General features: G+C 45.4%; 1 protein-coding gene across 3 annotated transcripts in view; it reads left to right on the forward strand.

Moving 5' to 3' along the window:
- The first annotated feature begins 12148 nt into the window (after positions 1-12148).
- LOC116988938 (cytochrome P450 2D6-like) overlaps positions 12149-26389 on the forward strand; it is a 160972-nt gene continuing 146731 nt past the window's right edge. For 2 of the 3 annotated variants that reach the window (XM_033045982.1, XM_033045981.1), the window contains exons 1-4: positions 12149-12414; positions 15888-16056; positions 18463-18615; positions 19444-19604. In XM_033045982.1, the coding sequence (XP_032901873.1) occupies positions 12205-12414; positions 15888-16056; positions 18463-18615; positions 19444-19604 (693 nt within the window). In that variant the 5' untranslated portion in view covers positions 12149-12204. Of the gene's footprint in view, positions 12415-13346; positions 13621-15887; positions 16057-18462; positions 18616-19443; positions 19605-26389 lie in introns of those variants that run through there. The other variant, XM_033045983.1, reaches the window with a different exon arrangement.

The raw sequence follows: 26389 nt of genomic DNA on the forward strand, positions 1-26389 counted from the left end.
GTATTAGGAAGGGGCCGGAATAATGGTAGAAATGGGTGTGCAATGATGTGAGCGGTGGAGGCACAGGAAAGAGAGAGAGGGTGGGGGAGCCAATTATATAAAATTATGGAATTCAATGTTCATACTGTTAAGCTGTAAGTTAGCCAAGTGGAATATGAGGTGCTGCTCTTCTAGTTTGTGTGCAGCCTCACTCTGGCGATGGTTAAGGCCAAGGACCCAAGGACGGAAAGGATGGTGTTGGAATGAGAAGAGGAGTTAGCAGCCAGGAGATCCAGCAGGCCATGGTGGACACAGCACAAGGGTTCGGCCGATCAGTCACCTAGTCTACACCTGATCTTGCTGATGTAAAGGAGGCCAAATTGTGAGCACCAGATGTAGTAGAGGAAGATTGATGAGGTACATGTGAACTTCTGTCTCACCTAGAAGGGCTGCTGACGTCCTTGGATGGAGGTGAGGGAGAAGGTATAGGGACAGGTGTTAAATAGAAACATAGAAACAAAGAAAATAGGTGCAGGAGTAGGCCTTCGTGCCAGCACTGCCATTCAATATGATCATTGCTGATCATCCAAAATCAGTACCCCGTTCCTGCCTTCTGCCCATATTCCTTGATTCCGTTAGCTCAAAGAGCTATATCTAACTCTCTCTTAAATACATATTTAACAGTTGCAGGCTAAAGTACCTGGGGAGGGACCGGTCTGGGTGGGAAGGGATGAATGAACCAAGAAGTTGAGGATAGAGCGGTATCTGTGAAAAGCCTCATTTTAGGAGCATGTAGGACAGAGAAATTGAGTGCAGGGGATGGCGTTCTTGCAAGAGGCAAGGTGAGAAAAAGTGAAGTCAAGATAACTGTGGTGGTCAGTGGGTTTGTAACTGATGTTAGTCAATAGTCTGTCTCCTGTGATGGAGACAGAGATTGAGAAAGGGGAGGGAGGTGTCGGAAATAATTCAAGTGAATTTGAAGGTAGGCTGGCAGTTAGTAGTAAAGTTGATTAAATCAATGAGTTCTGCACAGGTGCAGGACACAGCCCCGATGCAGTCGGTTGATGAAGCAGAGAAAGAGTCGGGAGCTTTCTTCAGTTTTGACCTAAAACACCATGTTCTCTAGAGATGCTCCCTGACCCGCTAAGTTACTCCCACTCTTCGCCAGGCTTTGGGGATAACTTGCTTTTCCCACGCAACCTTCATGTTCCTCCAAAGGAATTTCAGAACATCCGGGGCATTCTTGTAGACAGAATACGGAACACCATTATGGCCTATTGCAGAGGCCGTTCCTGCCTTCTTCACTACCTCTTTCAGCTTCGGAGGGGTGACGTCAAATTGATGCTGTGGGGATGAGATTGGTGGGATGTCAGCGGGGGACAAGTATCGGTTCATCTTTTAGCTCATCAGTGCGGATGGTTCTGATGTGTTCTTCGACCTCCTTTATTGAAGCTTTCAGGGATCTGCTTTTCTCTTTTGTGCAAATGCTTTTCACAAACTTAAAGGGATCTTTGTAGAAGTCTGTTCTTGCTTTTTCCTTCTTTTTTAGCCATTTCCTTAAATTCTCCACTCTACGCAGCTAAGAGAGTCTCTGTTTTAGCTCCTCTTGAAGGAGGTTGATGCCCTCCCTTTCTTCTGTTGTTGCTTTTTTCCACAACTTCCTCAGCCTCTTTTCTTTAACAAGTTGGATTTCCTGGAGACGACGGGACTTGGGGGAGGAGGCCTATCTTGCATCCACAAGACCTGCAAAGGGTCATTCCAATTTGCCACTCCCGTACAGTCCGACAGGACTCAAGCATCGTGGAAGTCCAAGCCACTGTTTCACATGTGTGCTTATCATTCTTCTCAGCTTTTCCACTTTGTTGATGGGGATTTCAGACACAGTTGAAGGCCACATGAGTCTTGGTAGTCTGCCAAACTGGTTGAGCACCATAGCTTGAGTTTTCCTGGTAGCAAGGTCTTGTTGATGCGAGCTATGTGCATGGTGGTATCCTTTTTGAGTTGTTCAACCTGCTCGGTGTCCTTGAGCTTTGCATCATACCATCGGCCCAAGCTCTTCACTGGCATTTCTGAAACAGTTAGAACAGGTATTCCGTCAATGTGAAATCTTTGATCCTTGACTTGACCTTTAACAATGGAGATGCTTCTGCACGTGCTGGGTTTAATCTTCATCCTTGCCCATGTGGTGTTTTGACGATGTTTATCCTGAAGTCTCTTGGCGCAGGGGACAGTTGTCGTTAGTGTTGTTATATTGGGGAACGGGGTATATCGCAGGAACGGGGTACTGATTGTGGATGATCAGCCATGATCACATTGAATGGCGGTGCTGGCTCAAAGGGCTGAATGGCCTACTCCTGCACCTATTGTCTATCGTCCATAAAGGCTCATATAGGTGGTAACCGATGACCTCACTGTGGCCATTTTCCTCCCACAACCCATTTTTGTTGCTCTGATAATGAGCTCCATTGCCATAGTGAAGGCCAATGGGGAGATGGTGCACCCCGCCATGATGCCTACTTCCAGAGGTTGCCACACTGCGGTAAAGTCTGATGTTGTGAGACAAAATTGCAGATTCTGGAAGTAGTTTTTTACCAGACTTGATATTGTTGCGGGCACCTGAAAAAATTCAAAAGCAGTCCACAGTAGCGAATGAGGAACTGATCCGTAGGCATTGGCCAGGTCGAGGAACAAGACATGCAGATTATTTTGTTCTTTCTTAGCAGTATGGATTGATGCCGTATGACACTGGTATGTTCAAGGCATCCGTCTTCCACAACGTATGCCAACTTGGCTGTTGTGGACCACAGGACCATGTCTGGCCGGAGTGTTGTGCACATGATGTCTGGGGGAAACACAAGCTTTTTTTCCAAGTCCGTGTCCATTTTCCAATCCCAAGCAGGCTACAAAATACTTGCATCCTTTGATGTTATCTGGTGCTCTAAAGGTCGGCCTGCTGGTACAAATGTTGTGAAGTGGACATTTCCTGCCGATGTTTGTGGCAGTGTCCTACTCAATATAACTTTCCCTCTTCATTCAAAATCCAGTGGCAAGCTGAGGAGAGAGCAGAGACTGACAAAGCACACTTCGGTTTAGGTTTACATTTGTTATTGTCACATGCATCAAGTTAAAGGCGTTTACTGATAACTTAGCAGGCGCTGCCAAGCAGAAAGACTCCTGGACAGGCAAAGCCAGAGCAACATCCTTGTGCACCTCCCGACAAAACCAAATACCTGCAGATGGGGAGAGGATGGAGAGAGATGCAGGGTTAGTGATTCAGTTCGAAGGCTGAATCATTAACTCTGTTTCCCATGAAAGCCTCCCCCTGTTTCCAAAGGTGGATTTTAGCCCAAGTTGTTTGCTGCTTGATGAAGGTTATTTGATACATTATTGACTGATTAAACCATCTTATCTTTTTTTTGGTTTGCTTTCTGAATTCTTGCAATTCTCCAGGCATCTATATCTCAAAGGGAGGCGAATCTGGTCTTTGAGTGCGTTGAAGGCAGAAGTAGGTAAATAGCAGATAAGCATTGGATCTCAATGAACCACACCTGAGGCACAGTTTCTGTTCTGCTGCCCAGATTTAGAGTTCACTCTCGGCTGCCGTTGCTGCTGAACTGCTCTCTTTGGGTTCTTGACTAAACGTTAAAGATTCCTCCCTTTTCGTTGGACCTCAAGAGAACCTCAACCTGCAGCCTCGTTTAACCACCTTGCAGTCCTCCTTAATAACTAAGGCTTTCTCTGAGACACTCTATGTTGGTGTTTGAGCCACTCTGACAGCATAGCTGTCTGTTTGCTTTCAACAGTCATCAGGCCTCAACTCACGTGTTGTCTCTTCCAACTTCCTGGGCGGCACATTGGCACAACTGGTAGTGCTGCTGCCACACAGCTCCAGCAATCAAGATTCAATACTGACTTCACGTGCTGTCTGTGTGGAGTTTGCGCGTTCTCCCTGTGAGTTTCTTCCCAGTGCGTCATTTTCTTCCCCCATCCCAAAGGTATGTGGGTTGCTAGGTTAGTTGGCCTCTGTAACTCTGTAATTAGCACACTACATTTGGCCCCAATGCATTGGTAAAAGGTAGAAGCTGGGGTAGACTGACGCGTATGTGGGGAGGATAAAGTGGGATTACTTTCGAGTTTAGAGTTTTGACATACAGCGTGGAAACAGGCACATCAGCCACCCAAGTCCGCGCTGGCCAGCGATCACCCTGTACACTAGCAAAATCCTACATACTAGGGACAATTTACAATTTCACCAAAGCCAATTAACCTACAAACCTGTAATCTTTGGAGTGTGGGAGGAAGCCTGAGCAGCCAGGGAAACACCTCATGGTCACGGGGAGAATGTACAAACTCTGTACAGACAACACCCGTACTCAGGACCCGGGCCTCTGGCAAACAGCAACTCTACCTCTGCGCAACCATGCCACCCTCTGTGCCACTGTCCCACCCTATGTCTTGGGAACATTGAAAGTGTATCTACTTCCACAGCTTCCACTGGCAGCTTGTTCCACATACCTACCACCCCCTGTGTGAAAAACTTGTCCCCTTTAAATCTTGCCCCTCGAGGAAAACCCTTCAGTTTTCGACTTTCCTTCTCTGGGATAAAGATCATTCACTACCTCATGTTTTCATAAACCTCTATAAGGTCCTCAGCTTCCTTCATATTGGCATCATTTTCAGCATGGATATTGTGGGCAGAAAGGACTGTTCTATGCTCTACTGTTCTAGGTTCTATGTATGTAGAGCAATATGATATTGGTTACTATAGCAAAATGACTTTTCCGACACAGCCAAATTGGCTTATGGGCAGTTCTCAACGATCGATGACACGCGGTCACAGGGACAATGTGCAAATTTCACACAGATAACCTTTGAATATTTTTACGGTATGAGTAAATAGATTCTTGATAAGCAAAGGAGCAATAGGTTACTGTGGGCACAGGGAAGGTAGAGTTGGAATTAAAATGGGGTCAACCATGCTGTTAATAAAGGGTGGAGCAGGCTCAAAGGCTTGAGTGACCTCTGGTTTGTACGTTTGTAAAACCACCTTTAAAACACCCGTGCTGGCTAATCCAGGGGCACTAGAGATTAATGTGAGAGACAGTGTACAGTAGGAAGTTTAATTCCCAAAGACATGATGGGGGGTAGGTTAATTAGCAACTGTAAATTACCCCGTGTGTAGGCTGTGCTAAGAGCAATTGGAGGATGCTGATGGGCTAGTGAGAGAGTTGTTTACAGAATGTGGTGGAATAGGATGGGATTGATTTGGAGCCTTTCACAGAGTCAATGGGCCAAAGTCCTCCATTTGTGCCATAAGAAAATATAAAATACTAGACTAAGTAGGACCCGTTGGGTCCCATGTTCACAAGGGAGGGCTGGACCCCCGATGCAATATTCCACCTCTCCACCAATTTCAATATTGGTGGCCAGTGGGGGGGGGGGGGGAGCTTTCTGGAGCGCTGATATGGGTTCTTGGGGTGGCAGCTCTGTCCCTCAAGCCTGATCTGCTGGCAGCTCACTGATGGCTGGTGGGCTGGCAGTTGACTCATGGCTATTCCTTGAAATTCCATTTCAAGCAGGGTGCAAGGCCACCAAATTCAAATCCATTTTCCTACCATTTCAAGCAGAGTGCAAGGCCACCAAATTCAAGTGCAGTTTCATACCACTTCAAGCAGGGTGCAAGGCCACCAAATTCAAGTGCAGTTTCATACCACTTCAAGCTGGATCCAAGGCCACCAAATTCAAGTGCAATTTCATACCACTTTCAGCAGGGTGCAAGGCCACCAAATTCAGTGCAGTTTCATACCACTTCAAGCAGGATGCAAGGCCGCCAAATTCAAGTGCAGTTTCATTCCACTTCAAGCAGGGTGCATGGCCACCAAATTCAAATGCAGCTTCATACCATTTCATGCAGGGTGAAACCACCATAAAATCACACAAAACACCAAACTCACAGTTCAGTAGACATTCAGTGTGTTCAGTTGATTCACAGCTCAGACAGAGTCGTGACCTCTCCCTCCCCCATCATGCAGAGACTGAGCCACACCTACACTTATAGGTTTTATAACCCCTCCCCCTCCCACCGGAAAAGTTGTGGCCTTCATGGCGTGATTGACAGGAGAGAGATTCTCAACATTTTTTAAACACTAATAACACTTTTATTTTGGGAAGAATTCTCTGCACCTGCTCAGCGGAGGGGGACTGAGTAAGATGGCCAAAAATCACAGCCGTAAGTGGTAGCGTTTTATCTAAAATCAATATACAGTGCAAACAGGAAGTAAGTGCGTTTGCAGTAGTGCCTTTAACTTCAAGCCAAAGCACCCAAGCCGCCATTTGCAGTAAGTAGTGCCTTTCATCTTCAAGCCAAAGCAGCCAAGCCACCATTTGCCGTAAGTAATGCCTTTCAACTCCTAGCCAAAGCAGCCAAGCCACCATTTGCAGTAAGTAGTGCCTTTCAACTTCAAGCCAAAGCACCCGCCACCATTTGCAGTAAGTAGTGCCTTTCAACTTCAAGCCAAAGCAGCCAAGCCACCATTTGCAGTAAGTATTACCTTTCAACTTCATGCCAAAGCACCCACGCCACCATTTGCAGTAAGTAGTGCCTTTCAACTTCAAGCCAAAGCACCCAAGCCACCATTTGTAGTAAGTAGTGCCTTTCAACTTCAAGCCAAAGCACCCAAGCCACAATTCGCAGTAAGTAGTGCCTTTCAACTTCAAGCCAAAGCTCCCAAGCCAAAGGTCCCAAGCCACCATTTGCAGTAAGTAATTAAATTAAATTTCTTTATTTATATAGCACATTTTTAGTCAACTTGCATTGACCCCAAAGTGCTTCACATAATTACATCCACACACACAGGCAAATGTGGGTGAAGTGTCTTGCCCAAGGACACACACAGGCAAAGGTGGGTGAAGTGGGTGAAGTGTCTTGCCCAAGGACACAACGACAGTATGCACGCCAAGCGGGATTCGAACCAGCTACCTTCCGGTTGCCAGCCGAACACTTAGCCCATTGTGCCATCTGTCGTAATGCCTTTCAACTTCAAGCCAAAGCTCCAAGCCACCATTTGCAGTAAGTAGTGCCTTTCAACTTCAAGCCAAAGCTCCCAAGCCACCAGTTGCAGTAAGCAGTGCCTTTCAACTTCAAGCCAAAGCACCCAAGCCACCATTTGCAGTAAGTAGTGTCTTTCACTTTCAAGCCAAAGCACCTTCACTTTCAAGCAAAGGCAAAGGCAAATTTATTTGTATAGCACCATTCGTGCAAACAGCAATTCAAGGTGCTTTACAGGAAAGAAAAAATAAAATAGGCAATAATTAAAATTTTTAAATTGCAAAATAAGCAATACGACAAATGTATGAATAATAAAACAATGTCAATGAAACAATAAAACGATTTTAAAAAGCACATAAAAGGGTTAAAATTAGACGGTTAAGATTACCTGCATGTCGGGTTATGGAAAAGCTATAGTAAACAACAGTGTTTTTAGGCCTGATTTAAATGCGCTTACAGTCTGTGCACACCTCAGGTGTTCAGGGAGCTTGTTCCACAGGTGTGGAGCATAAAAACCCAATGCTGCTTCAGCCTTTTTAGTTCTGACCCTGGGAACACAGAGTAAACCTATCCCTGAAGACCTGAGGAGTCTAGGTGCCTCATATACACCAAGTAGGTCAGAGATGTATTTTGGACCTAGACCATTCAGTACCTTGTAGGTCAGTAACAGAATGTTAAAATCTATCCTCTTACACACAGGGAGCCAGTGCAAAGATTTAAGGACAGGTGTAATGTGGTCCATTTTCTTGGTGTTGGTCAAGACTCTGGCAGCGGCATTTTGGATAAGCTGCAGTTGTTTAATTGATTTTTTATTGAGACCTGTAAAGATGCCATTACAATAATCTAACCTACTAAAAATATATGCATGAACATGTTTTTCAGTGTCTTCTTTGGACAGAAATCCCTTGATTCTTGCAATATTTTTTAGATGGTAATAGGCAGATCTGGTAATGGTCTTTATATGGCTGTTAAAATTCAAATCCGAGTCCATAACTACACCAAGGTTTCTGGCTTTGTCTGTGGTTTTCAGTGCAATTGAGTCGAGTTGAGCACTCACCTCTAGCCTTGTTTTTTTGGGACCAAAGACAATAATTTCTGTCTTATTTGCATTGAGCTGGAGGAAGTTCTGGTTCATCCACTCATTGATATGTTTGACACACTGGCTCAGTGAGTGTAGGGGACTATGGTCATGTGGTGACACTGCGATATATAGTTGTGTGTCATCGGCATAAGTGTGGTAGGATATGTTAAAATGCTCTATGATCTGAGCTAGGGGGAGCATATAAATGTTGAACAAAATGGGTCCAAGAATGGAGCCCTGAGGAACCCCGCATGTGAGTTTTGTACGTTCTGATTCAAAATTACCAAGGGAAACAAAATAATCCCGATCTTTCAAGTAAGATTTGAACCAGTCCAGCACAGAACCAGAGAGTCCCACCCACTTCTCCAGTCTGTCAAGCAGTATGTTGTGGTCCACCGTATCAAAAGCAGCACTGAGATCTAGAAGTACCAAAACTGAAGCTTTTGATGCATCACTGTTTAGATGTATGTCGTTTAGGACCTTAGTGAGTGCAGTCTCGGTGCTGTGATGTGGCCGAAATCCCTACTGGAAAACATTAAAAATATTGTTTTGGGTCATAAAGCAGTAAATTTGTTGGTAAATTACCCTTTCAATAATCTTTGCCAAAAATGCTAAATTAGATATGGGCCTGTAGTTGCTCATAGCTGAGGCATCCAAATTAGACTTATTCAATAGAGGCTTGATCACTGCTGTTTTTAAGGCTTCAGGAAAATGCCCCGATTGAAGGGAAGTGTTTACTATGTTCAGTACTTCTGGTGCAACACTGTTAAAAATATTTTTAAAGAAGCTTGTGGGCAGCAGATCAAGACAGCAGGTCGTGGACTTTAGCTGTTGAACAGTTTCAGTCAGAGATGCACAATCTAAAAGTTTAAAATGTTGTAGATTCATTAGTGAATCTGGAGGCATAGGTGACAAAGCCATGTTCCCTGAGGTGGAGCTAGACATTGTTTGTCTTATCTTCAGAATTTTATCGGTGAAGAAATCTGCAAAGTCATTGCACGACTTGCTGGACAGGAGCTCAGGAGGGACTGATGATGAGAGGTTTGTCAGTCTATCGACAACGGCAAACAGGGTGCGGGAATTATTATTTTTGTTGATAACCTCTGAGAAAAAGGACTGCCTTGCCCCTTTCAATTCCGGATTATAGATACGGAGGTTGTCTTTGTAGATGTCGTAGTGGACCTGTAGTTTGGTTTTTCGCCACCTACGTTCGGCCTGTCTACACTTTGTTCTTTGGGATCTCACTGCTGTGGCATTTCTCCATGGTGACTTTTTCCTTCCAGATAAAACCTTGGTCTTTAGTGGTGCAATAGCATCCATAAGAGTCATAACATTGGAGCTAAAACCATCCACAAGGTCATCGACAGAGGCCGAGGGCAGAGTTGGTGGTGGTGTATAGGCCCAAGCCACCATTTGCAGTAAGTAGTGCCTTTTAACTTCAAGCCAAAGTACCCAAGCCACCATTTGCAGTAAGTAGTGCCCTTTAACTTCAAGCCAAAGCACCCAAACAACCATTTGCAGGCAGTGCCGTTTTACTTCAAACAAACCATATTTTGATTTTCAAACCACATTAAGAGGACTCACAGTTGAGTAGACATTTGTTCAGTGTTATTCAGAGCTCAGAGAGACATGACCCATTGGCTTCATCCATCTTGCAAAGACTGAGTGAAGCACACCACTTCATGGTTTTATAGTCACTCCCCCTCCCTCCAGCAGGGGCAGCAGAGAGAATGGTGATTTAAAAAAAAAACATTAATATCTCTCTGATTTGTCATCGTTGGGAAAAATCCATCGGTACCGGAAGGCAGAGGGAGGCTCTGAGCGAGGTGGCCAAAAATGACGGCCGTAGGTGGCGGCATTCTCTCGGAAATCGCAGCACAGCGAGCCAAAAGCGGTCAAGATCAGACTTTTAGTAATATAGATAATTAGTGACGTAGGCTTTGGGGATAATCATAGAGACATATAAAAAGTAGATGACGTTGGAGGAGGTGCAAGTGAACCTCTGCCTCAGCTGAAAAGATTGTCGGCGTCCTGGGACGGAGTTGAGGGAGGAGGCATAGGGACAGGTGTTGCATCTCCTGTGGTTGCAGAGGAAAGTACCTGGGGAGGGGTGGTTTGTGTGGGAAGGGATGGGTAACCAGCGATTTGTGGAGTGAATGGTCTCTGCGGAAAGTGGAAAGGGGTTGAGATGGGAAGATGTGGCTAGTAGTGGGATCCCGTTGGAGATGGCGATAATGTTGGAGGATTATGCGATGTATTCGACAGCTGATGGGGTGAAAGGTGAGGACTAGACTGGCTGTCCCTGTTGGAGGGGGAGCAAGAGCAAAACTGCAGGTTAACGAGGTGACCTGTGTGAGGGCCTCATCTATGATGGAAGAGGGAAACCAGTGTTCCCTGAAGAATGAGGATATCTCAGATGTCCTGGTATGGAACACCTCATTTTGAGCACAGATGGGGCGTAGACAGGTGAATTAGGAGTAGGGGGATAGTCTTTGCAGGAGGCAGGGTGGGAAGAAGTGTCATCTAGATAGTTGTGGGAGCCAGTGGGTTCATAATAGATATCAATCAATAGTCTATCTCCTGTGATGGAGACAGGGAAATCAAGAAACGGAAGGGAGATGTCGGAGATGGTCCAAGTGAATTTGAGTGCAGGATGGAAATTAGTAGTGAAGTTAATCAAGTTCATGAGTTCAAGTGAATTTATTGTCATGTGTCCCTGTATAGGACAATGAAATTCTTGCTTTGCTTAAGCACACAGAAAATAGTAGGCATTTACTAAAAAACAGATAAATGTGTCCATATACCATGATATAAATATATACACACATGAATAAATAAACTGATAGTGCAAATAACAGAAAGTGGTTGGTAATAGTCAGAGTTTTGTCCGAGCCAGGTTTAATAGCCTGATGGCTGAGGGGAAGTCTTCAGTCTTCAGGCTCCTGTACCTTCTACCTGAAGGTAGCAGGGAGATGAGTGTGTGGCCAGGATGGTGTGGGTCTTTGATGATACTGCCAGCCTTTTTGAGGCAGCGACTGCGATAAATCCCCTCGATGGAAGGAAGGTCAGAGCCAATGATGGACTGGGCAGTGTTTACTACTTTTTGTAGTCTTTTCCTCTCCAGGGCGCTCAAATTGCCGAACCAAGCCACGATGCAACCGGTCAGTATGCTCTCGACTGTGCACCTGTAGAAGTTAGAGAGAGTCTTCCTTGACAATCCGACTCTCCGTAATCTTCTCAGAAAGTAGAGGCGCTGATGTGCTTTTTTGATGATTGCATTAGTGTTCTCGGACCAGGAAAGATCTTCAGAGATGTGCACGCCCAGGAATTTGAAGCTCTTGACCCTTTCAACCATCGACCCGTTGATATAAATGGGGCTGTGGGTCCCCCTCCTACTCCTTCCAAAGTCCACAATCAGTTCCTTGGTTTTGCTGGTGTTGAGGGCCAGGTTATTGCGCTGGCACCATATGGACAGTTGCTCGATCTCTCTTCTGTACTCTGACTCATCCCCATCAGTGATACGCCCCACAATAGTGGTGTCGTCAGCGAACTTGATGATGGAGTTCGCACTGTGGTTCGCTACGCAGTCATGGGTATAGAGTGAGTACAGCAGGGGGCTGAGCACGCAGCCTTGAGGTGCTCCCGTGCTGATTGTTATTGAGGCTGACACATTTCCACCAATACGAACAGACTGTGGTCTGTGGACGAGGAAGTCAAGGATCCAGTTGCAGAGGGATGCGCAGAGACCCAGTTCTGCGAGTTTGGTAACAGTTCTGCATAGGTGCAGGAGATAGCACCAATGCAGTCATCAATGCAACGGAGGGAGAGTTCGGAGGTAGGGCCTGGGTACTGCTGGAACAGGGATTGTTCAAGCATCCAACAAAGAGGCGGGCATAGCTGGGGCCCATATGACTGCCCATGGTTACACCTTGGAAGTGGGAGGAGTAGTTGGGGGAGTTGTTAAGAGCAACTCCGCTATAGGATCTTTGGCCAGCACCGCTAGGCGAATGTCTGTGCGTGAGAGCGAAGGGGTCAGTGAAGTCCGCTCGCCTCCCTCTGTGCACAGTGAGTTTGCCGCTCGTTATCTCCAGGGAACATGGAGTTCTTGGCTCTCCCCGGTGTCGTGCTCAGGGTGTTTGGCGGGTTCCCGGCGCTGGCCGTGTTCTGCACCGTCTTTGCCCTGGCATTTGACTTGATGAAGAGGTGGAAGAAGTGTGGCAACTACCCTCCCGGGCCCCGGGCTCTGCCTTTCCTCGGCAACCTTCTACAAGTGGATCTGCACAACCCGCATCTGTCATTCACAAAGGTAAACACAGCGAGTGGAGAGAGAGAGGGAGAGAGACGGTGGGAAGGAAGCGGCCGCGCACCCGGGACCACCTTTAACGCTTGGTCTCTCTCTGCTTCTGTCCAGTGGCATTGACACCCCCGTTTCCATCCTATTAGTCGTGAGTCCTTTATTCCCTTTTTCCCCTCCAGTTTCACATTTCTCATACACGCGTTTTGAACTCATTCTTTCTACCCCCGGGTTTCGAGGGGATGTGAGCACCAGGAACAGAACTGAGTCCCGTTGACCGACTCCAGCATTTCGTGTCTACGGTGTAACCCAGCATCTGCAGTTCCTTCCTACACAGAAACACAACTGGGTCGTTCGGGTCATCTGAAATTAAAAAAAGCAAACTGTCGAAAACACTCGAGCAAAACACAACGTGCTGGAGGAGCCGACGCCCTCCACAGATCCATTCCCTCCACAGATGCTGCCTGACTCGCTGACCCTCAGGAGTCCAGTCGGCAGCTCCTCGATCATCGAAATCGCTGCTGAAAATACTCAGCAGACCAGGCAGCGCCTCGGGAGGGAAACGGTTGTGGGTTTGCTCTGCACTCTCCACCTGTGAACCAATCTTCTCGCTCAGCGATCAATCTGCTGGAGGGAGACAGCGGGTCTAGCGGCATCGTTGGGTGGAAATACACTGGTTAGTGTCATTTAAGACCAGTGTGTTTGGGGTTCTCGGAGGAGTCAGTCACAAATGTAGTCCAGTTTAGAGAGACAGCGCGGAAACACCGACTCGGTCTGCAGCGATCCCTGCACATTAACACTATCCTACACTCACTAGGAACAATTTACACATACCAAGCCTACAACCCTGTACGTCTTTGACGTGTGGGTGAAAACCGAAGAGAAACCCCACGCAGGTGACGGGGAGAACGTACAAACTGTGTACAGACAGCACCCGTCGTCTCTGGCGCTGTAACCACCGCCCCAAGTGGTGGGCATGGAACAACACTGGAAGGGAAGTCTCTTATCTATCCCCTCTACGGGTGTTGCCTGACCCGCGGAGTTACTCCAGCACGTTGTGATTTACTCGAGATTCCGGCACCTGCAGTTCCCCCCGTGTATCGGTTTAACGCCGCTTCCCAGCCTCTGCTCTGTGGCTAATCTCCCACATAGTGACCGGCAGCGGGGAAATCATTTTAAACACCATGAACAGCCTCACATTTCAAAGCAGAGCCAAATGTGTGTGGCACGTAAATAATCTGTAGTTATTTATTTATTTGTTTTCCAATAATTTTAATATTTCTGTGTTTTCATGTACGTTTAAGTGTTTTGGTTCCTAACATGTTTTATTTTAAACCGTGGACATTTTAATAGCTTCTAAATGTTTCGAAATGTAGTGAATATGAAAAACGTTGAGTGCTTCGATTGCTGAGGGCAAAGGACTGAAAGTTTAACGGTCAGTTGTTAAATTGACTCAGATTTAGTATCGCAGTATCGCAGTTTGTTTCGAGTCCCGGCGAGTTTGTCATTGTGGTGAGGTGCAGATACAATGAAAAGTCTAGTGTGTATGGTCTAGCATCACAGACACATAGACTCGGACTAACATTAAAAAATAACCCAAACTGTACATAAGATACACATAACATTTCTAAAAGAAAGAAAACTGGGAAAAAATCATTGGTGCAAATTGAGGTGAGGCGCAGCGTTCAGTGTCCGAGCCAGGATTAGGGTTGTACCGCAGTACAACCCGACCCGCGCCAACTCTCCAACTGCTCCCCCTCTGTCATAGAAACATGGAAACATAGGTGCAGGAGTAGGTCACTCGGACCTTTAAGCCAGCAGCGCCATTCAATATGATCATGTTCTCTCTATGCGAAATATACCAACTCTGACTTGCAGATACTCAGCGAAGGGACCTGCAGGTCGCATTTGAATGTTCAAGAAGGAACTGCAGATGTTGGAAAATCGAAGGTACACAAAAATGCTGGAGAAACTCAGCGGGTGCAGCAGCATCTATGGAGCGAAGGAAATAGGTAACGTTTCGGGCCGAAACCCATCTCATCAATCTGAAGAAGGGTTTCGGCCCGAAACGTTACATATTTCCTTCGCTCCATAGATGCTGCTGCACCCGCTGAGTTTCTCCGGCATTTTTGTGTACCGGTCGCATTTGAATGGTGGTTTGAGATAACAGGATTTGTTGTGCAACACCAAAGGCTTCACTTAGAATTCCAAACCTTGGCTGTTAACATTACTTTGTTATTGTACTGAGATTACGACATACGGAGATAATTGTGGTGATTATAACATTTGGGTGAGGTTTCTTTCATGAACATTAATTAAAGAAAATTCAAACTGTTCAGTGAAATGGTGTTTAACCAGTTCTTTGACAGTGTTTCTGCCCAGTAATATCGCCAACAAAAGTAAACTTAAATCAGCAAACCCGGGCATTGATAGAGTTCCTCAAAAGTAGCAATTAAAGGTGTACTGTATGACACGGAAACACAAGGAACTGCAGATGTTGGAAACTGGAGCAAAGCACAGAGTGCTGGAGTAACTCTGCGGGTCAGGCTGCTTCTCTGGAGAACATGGATAGGTGACATTTCAGGTTGAACGTCTTTTTCAGACTGATAGTAGTCAGGAGGACGGGGCTGGAAAAGGGAGTTGGGGCAGGATAAAGCCTGGCAAGTGATAGGTGGATACAGGTGAGGAGGGGGTGGGGATGGGGTAGATTTTGGCAGATGGGTGGAGTAACTGACAAAGCTAGATATAAGAAAGAAACAAAAGGAGTAAAACTAGATGGAGGGATATGAGTGTGTGTGCGTGTGTGGAGGGAAAGGGGAGTGAGATAGTAGAATAAATTATTTTCATTGCTAACCTTTGTCACTTACTCTATTCATCAACCCCCTTCACCTGTATCCACCTATCACTTGCCTGACTTTGACTCCCTTTCACCTCTTATCCAGCTTTCTCCCACACACCCCACCACCCCACTACAATCAGTGTGAAGAAGGGTCCCGACCCAAAACTTCACCTGTCCACTCCCTCCACAGATGCTGCCTGACCCACTTAGTGATTCCTCCACTTTGGATTCTGTACAATATGTTTGTTTCTCTGCTTCAGAAGTCCCCAGATGAAATCAGTGTTGAAACGCTGATTAATACAGAAGGGTATCTATCGTCAATGATGTAACATTGTGGCCTGCATTTGCGTTTATCCCTTGGATGCTCCCCGTGTTTCAGCTGTGAAGCCAATTTTTTGTGGCGCTGCTCGGTATCTGTCCATCGCGACTGGATAAGTAGGTATAACAGCCGGGGAAGCAATGGCACGAGCAATTCAACTCAATGCACCCGGGATCCCAGCGCGAACGGCAGCAGGGGCGCAGAATAAACTAGTGCACTTGTGTGAGAACTTTGCGACTGTTCTGTCTTTGTTAAATGTTGCATTTGGCCTCCGTGAGTGAGTTACAATGACAGCCTCATGCTTTCTCCCATCTCGTCCACTTTAAGCTGCGGAAGAAGTACGGTGATGTGATGAGCTTAGACTTTGGGTGGACAAACATGGTGGTATTGAGTGGCTACAAGGCCCTGAAAGAGGCGCTGGTGAAGAAATCAGAAGATTTTGCGGACCGACCAGAGCTCCCAGTATACACAAGGATCTTTAAGCGCTTTGGAGAAGGTGAGTGCTTAATCCTGTCTCAGGGAGCAGAATATAAAAACAATTAATAGGGTGATTTCACGAAAGGTCACTGGAGCGTAAATCCCCACTCACGTGACCGAAAATTTTAACTGGGGGACAAGCGTCACTTCCGGTACATGTTAGTGGATGGGAAAACACGCACTTTCACACCCGTTAAAAACATCGAAAACGGCCAGTTTTTGAGCTGCAATCTACTGAGCCAGTCGGGGTGACCGTGAGGAACAGCTACCTAAATTTACAGTCCAAAAAAAAGATAGAAACTAAGGTAAATACAAGAGGGAGCTGAAGGGGCCAAAAAGGCGGAAGTTGATAGCGGACATTTTTCGTGGAGATTTAAAGATCCAAAATATCGGGAATTATCGCGTTTGCTCGCTGCATTTCATCAAAAGTGGCATTATTGACTTTGTTATCTTTATTCATTTGTTAGATGAAAAGTATTAAAAGTTAGAAATCCGTCAGTAAAATTGCAAAATCGCCCATGGTTCTCGGGTGGGTTTTAACATGCAAAATGAACACGCTTCTGAAGCTCCATTTACCATTTAAATAATCGTAAACTATCAATGCGTTTGGAAATCAATTTTACTCAGATGCAAGCTAAGGAATGGGATAATTCTCAGCTGTTGGACAAAATCAGGAGATTTTATTATTTGCCAGAATATATTTCGCAATGTTTCTTGTTTAAAGCCTGCACAATCACCCAAACTACTTATTTATTTTTCATCTAATAACAGACAAGCCTGCAGCATGGAATGATGTCAACAATCCTGATTGGGCACCCACTGTGAGCAGGATAGACAATGTGCACAAGAACGCCATACACGTGCAATTTTGTCCTGATTTTGTCCAACAGCTGAGAATTATCCCATTCCTTAGCTTGCAACTGAGTAAAATTGATTTCCAAACGCATTGAGAGTTTACGATTATTTAAATGGTAAATGGAGCTTCAGAAGCGTTTTCATTTTGCATGTTAAAACCCACCCGAGAACCATGGGCGATTTTGCAATTTTACTGACGGATTTCTAACTTTTAATACTTTTCATCTAACAAATGAATAAAGATAACAAAGTCAATAATGCCTTACTTTTGATGAAATGCAGCGAGCAAACGCGATAATTCCCGATATTTTGGATCTTTAAATCTCCACGAAAAATGTCCGCTATCAACTTCCGCCTTTTTGGCCCCTTCAGCTCCCTCTTGTATTTACCTTAGTTTCTATCTTTTTTTTGGACTGTAAATTTAGGTAGCTGTTCCTCACGGTCACCCCGACTGGCTCACTTAATTGCAGCTCAAAAACTGGCCGTTTTCGATGTTTTTAACGGGTGTGAAAGTGCGTGTTTTCCCATCCACTAACATGTACCGGAAGTGACGCTTGTCCCCCAGTTAAAATTTTCGGTCACGTGAGTGGGGATTTACGCTCCAGTGACCTTTCGTGAAATCACCCTATAGAGAACAGAAGAATAGAATTCCTTTTATTGTCTGTTCATTCAAACAGACAAGGTTCGAACGAAATTTCATTCCTGCAGTCATGACATTACAAAAAAAACCAAGACGCACAATTAACCCAATTTACACAAACATCCATCACAGTGAATCTCCAACACCTCCTCACTGTGATGGATGGTAAGTCCTGCAGCCGTTTAAGCCGCACCGGGCGATGTAAGGCCCCGCTCCGAGTTATTTAAACCCTGTGATTCCGGAGGGAGAAGTTGCCGTTGCGGGAGCTTCGAAAAGCGGTCTCCCACCAGGGACCTGCGAGCTCCCGATGTTCCTGTCCACCGGGCCTGCGGCCGGAGCCTCCAAAGCTCCGAAGTCGGGTCACAGCCGTGCGCCACCACAGCTCTCCCCGCTCCGAAGTTGGCCAGCTCCGCTATGGCGAGTCCGCCGGCTCCACGACTGGAGCCCTCAGATTGGTGCCGGTTAGTGGCCGCCGCCGGCTCCACAATGTTAGGCCCAACGACACCGGTGACCCGACAGGGAAAAAGTCGGGTCCCCGTACAGGGAAGAGATTAAACAGTTTCCGCCACCCCCTTGCCACCCCCCACGTGTACACAGCTAAAAATTAATAAAAACTAAAACCAAAAACATATATCTAACTGGACAATAATAAAAAAAAGGCAGATGGACCGTACTTGAGCCGCTGCCGTAAGGCACCGCCACACGAAATTATATGCTATGAGAAAGAGGATTGTTGGAATACAGTGACTAATAATGAGGGCCTGCATTATTCCTCCAATTTCCCCAGGCTCTATTCTAAGGATGGGCTGAAGACAATGTGAATGAAACAACATTCTCATGTTCAGTAGGGATGCTGCCTGAACTACTGAGTTGCTCCAGCATTTTGTGTCTGTCTATGAATTTAACAATATTCCTGCTACCTCCATCCAGGTATTGTTCTAGCAAAGTATGGTGACTGGTGGAAAGAGCAGAGAAAATTTGCACTTTTGACACTGAAACATTTTGGGCTCGGAAAGAAGTCTCTTGAATTGCGAATTGTGGAAGAAGCTGGATTTTTAAACCAAGCATTTGAAGGTGAACAAGGTGAGTTAATCCTGATGAAGCCACTGCCTTATATTCATCATCGCACTACTTAGAAACATAGAAAATAGGTGCAGGAGTAAGCCATTTGGCCCTTTGAGCCAGCACTACCATTCAATATGATCATGGCTGATCATCCAAAATCTGTACCTCGTTCCTGCTTTCCCCCCATATCCCTTGATTCCATTGGCCCGCAGAGCTAAATCTAACTCTTTCTTGAAAACATCTAGTGAATTGGCTTCCGCTGCCTATTGTGGCAGAGAATTCCACAGATTCACAACTCTCTGGGTGAAAAAGTTTTCCTCATCTCAGTTCTAAATGGCCTACCCCTTATTCTTAAACTGTGACCCCTGGTTCTGGACTCCCCCAACATGGGGACCATTTTCCCTGCATCTACCCGGTCCAATCTCTTAAGAATTTTATATGTTTTTATATGATTGCCTTTCATCCTTCTAAATTCCAGTGAATACAAGCCCATCGATCCATTCTTTCACCATATGTCAGTCCCTCCATCCCGGGATTTAACCTGGTGAACCTACACTGCACTCCCTCAATAGCAAGAATGTCCTTCTTCAAATTGGGAGACCAAAACTGCACACAATTCTCCAGGTGTGATCTCACCAGAGCCCTGTACAACTGCAGTAGGACCTCCTTGCTCCTAAACTCAAATCCTCTTGCAATGAAAGTGAACATGCCATTAGCTTTATTTACTGCGGGTAATTTCAAACTTCACTGAAGTCTGTTTCTTCACAATTTCTATTGTTTGTATGATCATTACTTCGGGGGGAAAAAAAAATTCTTACCACTCTTTTGCTCCACACATCCATTCAGGTGGCCCTTTTGATCCTCACATCCCGTTAACTTATGCAACCTCAAACGTTATCTGTTCCATTATCTTCGGAGATCGTTTTGAGTATCATGACAAATGGTTCCTTGGATTTTTGCACACAATTGAAGAAAGCTTGGTATTGGAAGGTGGATTTTGGGGCCAGGTAAGGCAGATTGTTCATTTGACGATGTACCATTTGTGGGCAATGTCGGGCTCTGCCTATAAGTCCGTCTCAAATGTATTCCAGCCGGTGGTAGTAGAGAGGAAAGAACTGAGTAAATATTATAGATGGGTAACTTGTGGCAGAACCGGATGGTTCTGATATACACAGAGGGAGCAAGTTATGTAAAGTTGTTGAGATTGATATTGAGTCCAGAAGTTTGGAATATGAATGAACTCTGAATGGAAGTCGAAGTCTACGGAAGCCAGCATGTCTTTTTAAGATATGGTGCACAAAATGGCACACAACATTTCAAATGAAGTCTGACCAGTGCCTGACTCAGCTTTCCATCCTTGTTTTTATATTCTAGTCCTCTCAAAATGAATGCGAAGTTTGCATTTGTCTTCCTTACCATTAACTCAACCTGCAAATGAACCTTTTGGGAATCCTGCACCGGCACGCCCAAGTTCCTTTGCACCTCCGATTTCTGAATCCTTTGTCGATTAAGAAATTAGTCCAAACCTTTAAACCTCTTACCAAAGTGCGTGACACTTTGCTACGCCACTTCTTTGCCAAGTATCTCAACATGTCCAAGTCCTTCTGCAGACTTCCTGCTTCATCAACACCACCTGCCTCTCCACCTATCTTTGTATCATTCACAACTTAGCCACAAAGCGATCAATTTCTTTTGGGTTCCAACCTGAGTGAGCAATGCATATTCTCCAGAGATGCTACCTGACCCAGAACTTTGTGTCTTTTTTTGGTAAACCAACATCTACAGTTCTTTGAGTCTACATCTTGTCTTTTTCCGTTCCAATTCTGATGAAGGTTTCTGGACATGAAACATTAACTGTTTCTCTCACCACAGATGCTGTCTAACCTGCTGAGTGTTTCTGTTTTAATTCCACATTTGCAGCATCTACAGTTTTTTTTCAAATTTTGCGTGGCAGAACTTCTTCCAAAATATTATCAAGTGATGATAATGGATCAGATATTAGAAAATAAGACCTTAAAGACTGATTGACATCCAGTGATCTGCTGGTGTCCAAAAATGTTAAGATGGTCAGAAATGCATTGTACTCATTATGACAACCCTGTGACAAGCGATGATACTATGATCTTGGGATCTGAAATACAACAAATTAATTACATGTTCACCCTAGTGATTGGAGTGGGACAACTGGACAACTGAGCTATAGAGCGAAGGAGGGCTCTTTGACCGAATCCTGATGCGGGTCTCAAGTTGTGTTTGATTTCAAAGGCGCAACAACCATCTCAATACTTGATGACTCACTTACCTCTGCTGAAGCAAGAGGCTTGCTCTGCCACGGATCCTGCATGGACTAGCCCTGCTGGACATGGACATGGAGAATGGACATGGAGAATGTAACGGAGGCTTCCCACATTGAGACATCGCCGCACATCCAATGCACCGGCCATTCGATTTTCCATGGTGTTCTGAACAATTTTGGTGAAACCCCTTGATACTGGACACTACTCCCAACTTCCCATGTTCAACGTTCCCACCAGGGTGTACAAACCGATTTGATCCGTTATTATCACCCGGACGAGACAGTCTAAGGCAGTCACGGCGCCAGGCGGAAGAGGGTCCTGCCCGAGCCAACTGCGTACCCCTTGTCCGGGGTTACATCCGCACCCGGGTGGTTTTAGAAAGGGACTTTTCGCTGTCCACCGGTACCCTGGGGGATTTCCGGGACCGCTGGGCACTGCGGGCGGTGGAATGTATCCTCAATAAGGATGGTGATACAGTTGTATATTAGATTATTCAGTATATTTGCTGGTCTTGTATTATGGTGGTGGGTTTTGTTTTGATTTATTTCATACTGCAAATGTTATTGTAAATAATTGAATAAATTATTTTTGGTTAAAAAAAAAGGCAGCAACTCACCATGACATCCCACAGCCACCAGTGATGGCTGGGCAGAAAGGGCACCACAGGGCACTGCCTATCCCCGCGGCAGGCCTGACTATAATAAACCCACACCTTCCATTACATCCTCCCTCGCTGTTACACTGTGAAAACTTACTTTTTGTTCATTATTTTAAGAAAACTCAGAGGATTGAGAAAAATGTATTTAATTTCAAATCCTGTCTTTGTTTCAGCTGATGAATGCCTTGCCCTTTATTCGACACATCCCGGGCCCACAACAGAAAATATTTGAAAATCAAGATAAAATCACTCAATTTTTACACGACATAGTCATAAGGCACAAAGAATCATGGGATCCAGATGATCCCAGAGACTTCATTGATGCTTTCTTTACACAACAGGAGAAGGTAGGTGACGATTACTGGGGTATTCCAGGCACAGTGCGTTATGTGGTCGTGTTTCCCATCCATTCCCATGTGTTGGCTCCTTGGCGGGGAAGGGAAGGTAATTGCAGTGCCCTACACTTGGTGTTGTTTACCTGTACTTCCTTAGATTGTGAGGCCAGAAACAATATCCGAGGTGCAGGCTCACCTGGGCCCTATATAATGGAGCAAAATACCTCTATAGTTGTTCTCAAATCCTCTTGCTATGTCTTTACCTTCTGAATTACTTTGTCTATCTGCATGTTCACTTTCAGAGATTCATCATGGAGTTTGTGGCAGAGAAACAGTCCACATTGACCATGGTACTATCTCTTCTGGTCCACTTTCCGCGCATTTGGTCCATAATGCATCCATTTCTCTCTGCTTTTCTGTGATTCTCTTCCCTTTCTGTACCCAGTGTTACCTAGTCCTGGTCCCGAGGACTTTATTCAAGTCTCCTCTCAAATTTCCTCAAGATCTGAGCTGCCTAATCTTGTGGCTGAAGCCCCATAGGAAGTTTTTCCCAGGACCTTCACATCTTCCCTGAGTGTTCTGCCCAGAATTGGATGTTCATCTTCAGTTGTCATCTCATCAGCGTATTATACCATTTGAAGGCACTTTTAACGCAAGATGACTGACTCTAGCACCCTTCCGAGGATCTACCTTTGATTCTACATCTTAACAATGGTTCTCTTATTTGCATCTTAGGTGAAACACATCCCCAACTCAAGTTTTCAGGAGTCTAATATGGTAGGGACATTATGGAGCCTTTTTGCTGCAGGTACAGAGACCACATCCACCACCCTAAACTGGGCCTTGCTCTTCATGGTGCTCCATCCTGATGTACAGTGTAAGTGTAACAATGTCGCTGCCACATTATCAGGGATACTCTTGTGTTGATGAAAGATATCGAGGATGAGTGCAAAAGTTTTAAAAGAGGGGGAAGAAGGGTATTAGGAAAGGTATCTGCAAGTAGCTTAGAGTTTAAAAATAACAGGCCCTTCAGTCCACCGAGTCCCCACTGACCAGGATCAAACCTGGATCTCTGGCAGTGTGAGGCATCAGCTTTATCATTGTGTTACTGTGCTGCCCTCTAATATTGCAGCTGATTTTGTGCCTAAATCACTCTTCTTCTTCTTGCGTATGGCGTACACAGCCTGAAGTTGTAGGACAACTTGTTCTATTTGATCTTATTTGATTGTGCACACCAGGTTGATTGCATTTGTTGAAACAGGGTGGACCACGTGAAGGTTGCAATCTCCCTCCCCCCTAAAACACTGATTCAATTATCAACACCAGGTCTTGAAACCTGAAGTCCATTAAAATCCATTCTTTAAATCTGCATCCCAATGAAATTTGTGTGATCTTGTTCTGCATAAATTGGCTGCTGCAGTTCCTAGGTTAAGATTAGTCACTATGTTACCAGAATTTATTTTAACAGGAACACTTTTGTGGACATTTTGAGGGAGTGACAGATACAACAAAAACACCGGCACCTTTGGTGAACTGAAACTGAAAATGAGTTCTTGCTTTGTTCCTGCAGCCCAGGTCCATGAGGAGATTGGCAGAGTCATTGGGAACGGGAGGAAGCCAAAGTTGGAAGACCGTGAGGAAATGCCATTCACTAACGCAGTTATCCACGAAACCCAACGCTTAGGAAATATTGTTCCAATTTCACTGCCTCATGAAACATACAGAGACACCGAGGTCATGGGTTACACCATCCCTAAGGTACGATCTAGAGCTAATCTTGTATGTTCGTCGCCCTCTGTGCAGAAGTGGCACAGACGGACAACTCCCCATTGTTCTCAGGTCCTGTTGCTGACTAATTTGTCTCCTTAAATGACTTTTAGGGAACAACAATCTTTCCAAACATTACCTCAGTCTTGTATGATGAAGACATTTGGTTGACTCCACGTGAGTTTAATCCGGGACACTTCCTGAATTCAGACGGGATGTTCGTGAAGCCGGAAGCTTTCATCCCATTCTCTGCAGGTAATGTGGGATTTATGGATTTTTGAATGTATTAAGAGAGGTAGCTTTGATTATGGATATTCAGTTCCATTTTCTGCATTATGAGGGGAGTGGGGGAGCTTACTCCTGGATTTATAAAGTTCAGTTCATTAACATCTAAATTTAAGTCAAATGCTAAAATACTTTATTCTCAGCCCAGTGCTGAAAGAGCACATTTTATGTGGACTTAAAGTGAACAGAATGAGCATTTGCGTAACAGTGATAAAGGATGGGAGTGTACTGTTTCTGTGAGGGATTAGGCAGGATAACATTGGAACTCCAGACTGTGGGGGAACTCATTCCTGTTCAGTCAGTGTGACCCTGCCAGTCCCTCTCTCGGGTCACTAACCACTCTTGCCCTCACCCCACAGGTCACCGTGTGTGTTTGGGTGAGCAGCTGGCAAAGACGGAGCTCTTCATCTTCCTCACGTCCTTGCTCCAACACTTCACCTTCTTTCTCCCGGAAAACGAGCCACGTCCGAACTACAGGGAAGCTAAATACGGAATTACCCTCTGTCCTCTCCCCTATCGTCTCTGTGTTAAAACCAGATGAGATGTAATAGAGTGAAACCTAGTCAGAGGTTGCCGAATCTGTGGACGTCATTGCCGCAGACGGATGTTGAAGCTAGGTTATTGGGTATTTTTCACAATCACAATCACAATAATACTTTATTAGCCAAGTAGGTTTTGCAACATATGAGAAATTTAATTTGCCAAGTCAGTTCTACAAATAAAAAGCAACGGAACACACAAAATATATCTGAACATAAACATCCACCACAGTGACTCCTCCACATTCCTCACTGTGAAGGAAGGCGAAAAATAGTGTTCAAATTTCTTCCCTTCTTTGCTCTACCGTGGTCGGGGGCCTCGAGCCCTCCATTGACGGGATGGTCTTGACTCCCGTAGCCGGCGTTGTTTGGGCCCTCCGTGTCTGGGTGATAAGCTGCTGCATCGGGGGGATATCAGCTCTCTGTGTCGGCGAACGGACCCTCGTCGAACCTCTGCGTCATTGGTGCTCCCGACTAGCCTTTCCCGAGAATGCGAGCTAATGATGGTAATGTCCGCAGGCCGCGTTTGGAGCGATCCCAGGCAAGGGATCGATTCTGATGTTAAGTAATTAACAGATATTTGATTAGTATGGGTATCAAGAGTTATGGGGAGAAAGCTGGAGAATGTGACTGTGATAAAGATTGCTCAGCTGTGATTGAATGGCAGAATGGACTCGATGGGCCAAATGGACTACTTTTACTCCTTTGACATATAAACTTATGACCTGGCAAAAAACTGAATTCTGCAGCATCACAGTACAGAATAGTTCCATATTATCATACTCACTTACTCTTGGGCCAATGGGGCTGTTTCTAAGTGACTTAGCTGAAGGGAGGAATTGTGGGGACATCTCAGATTAGTGCTGCACCACCAACTCTGATATCGCCATTAGGGTCAGTGTGTACAGAACCCACTTTAGGTTCCTGTGCACTCTTGGTGTGACCCACTCCCCCACCTAAATAGAGAACCTTCTTCCACTTCCCCCATCACCCTGACCGCAAACACACCCTGTTAACAAACCTATCGTGGTGTCCAGAATCTAAATTGTTAAGTTTGACCAATCATTCTCAATGTCATGTTAATTTGCACGTCGTTTTATACGGGTGTGTGTTAGCCTAATGGCACAATGGGTGGTTGTAATCTTGTAATAAAAATAAAATAAAATATATAAAATAAAGAATGTACAACCGTAGTGCATTTGATGATGTGGTCAGGCACCTCCAGCCAGAATTAATCTCATTTCAAACAGAGGTGAAGAATGTGTTCCTGGCCTTAGCTACACTTCCTGGAGGATGCGCAAAGTCCACATTCATCTGAAATAAACATTGCGGCCTCCACCGGACACTGAACCAACACCAACAGTGACCAGAGGTAAACATAAAAGCTGGAGAAACTCTGCGGGTGAGGCAGCATCTAAGGAAATAGGCAACGTTTCGGGTCGAGACCCTTCTTCAGGCTGATGGGAGGGTGGGGGAGCTGGGAAGAAGAAAGGAAGAGGTGGAGACAGTGGGCTGAGGGAGAGGTGAGAAGGGGAGGAGATAGTAGGGACTACTTGAAATTAGAGCAGTCAATGTTCATACCGCTGGGGTCACCTGGCTAAAAACTGAACCGTGCAGCGTCACTGTACACAATATTTCTATATTATCATACTCACCTTCACGGGGGGGGGGGGGGGATACTCACCTGCACCAGGGGCGGGGAGGGGGGGGGGGATGTTTCTAAACGATGTACTTAAAGGGAGGAATAGTGGGGACGTGCCTTTACGGCCACTAACCAGTTTCCAGGCAACAATTCTTTTGTTCAGACTTTCTTTCAATATGTTCACAAAACCTCCCACATTAACTTGTACAACTAGAGTGATCAAATAAAATTAACTTTACAAGCCATTTATGAGAACATCGATCAAATAA

The sequence above is a fragment of the Amblyraja radiata genome, chromosome 28, assembly GCF_010909765.2.
Source record: "Amblyraja radiata isolate CabotCenter1 chromosome 28, sAmbRad1.1.pri, whole genome shotgun sequence".
Classification (NCBI taxonomy): domain Eukaryota; kingdom Metazoa; phylum Chordata; class Chondrichthyes; order Rajiformes; family Rajidae; genus Amblyraja; species Amblyraja radiata.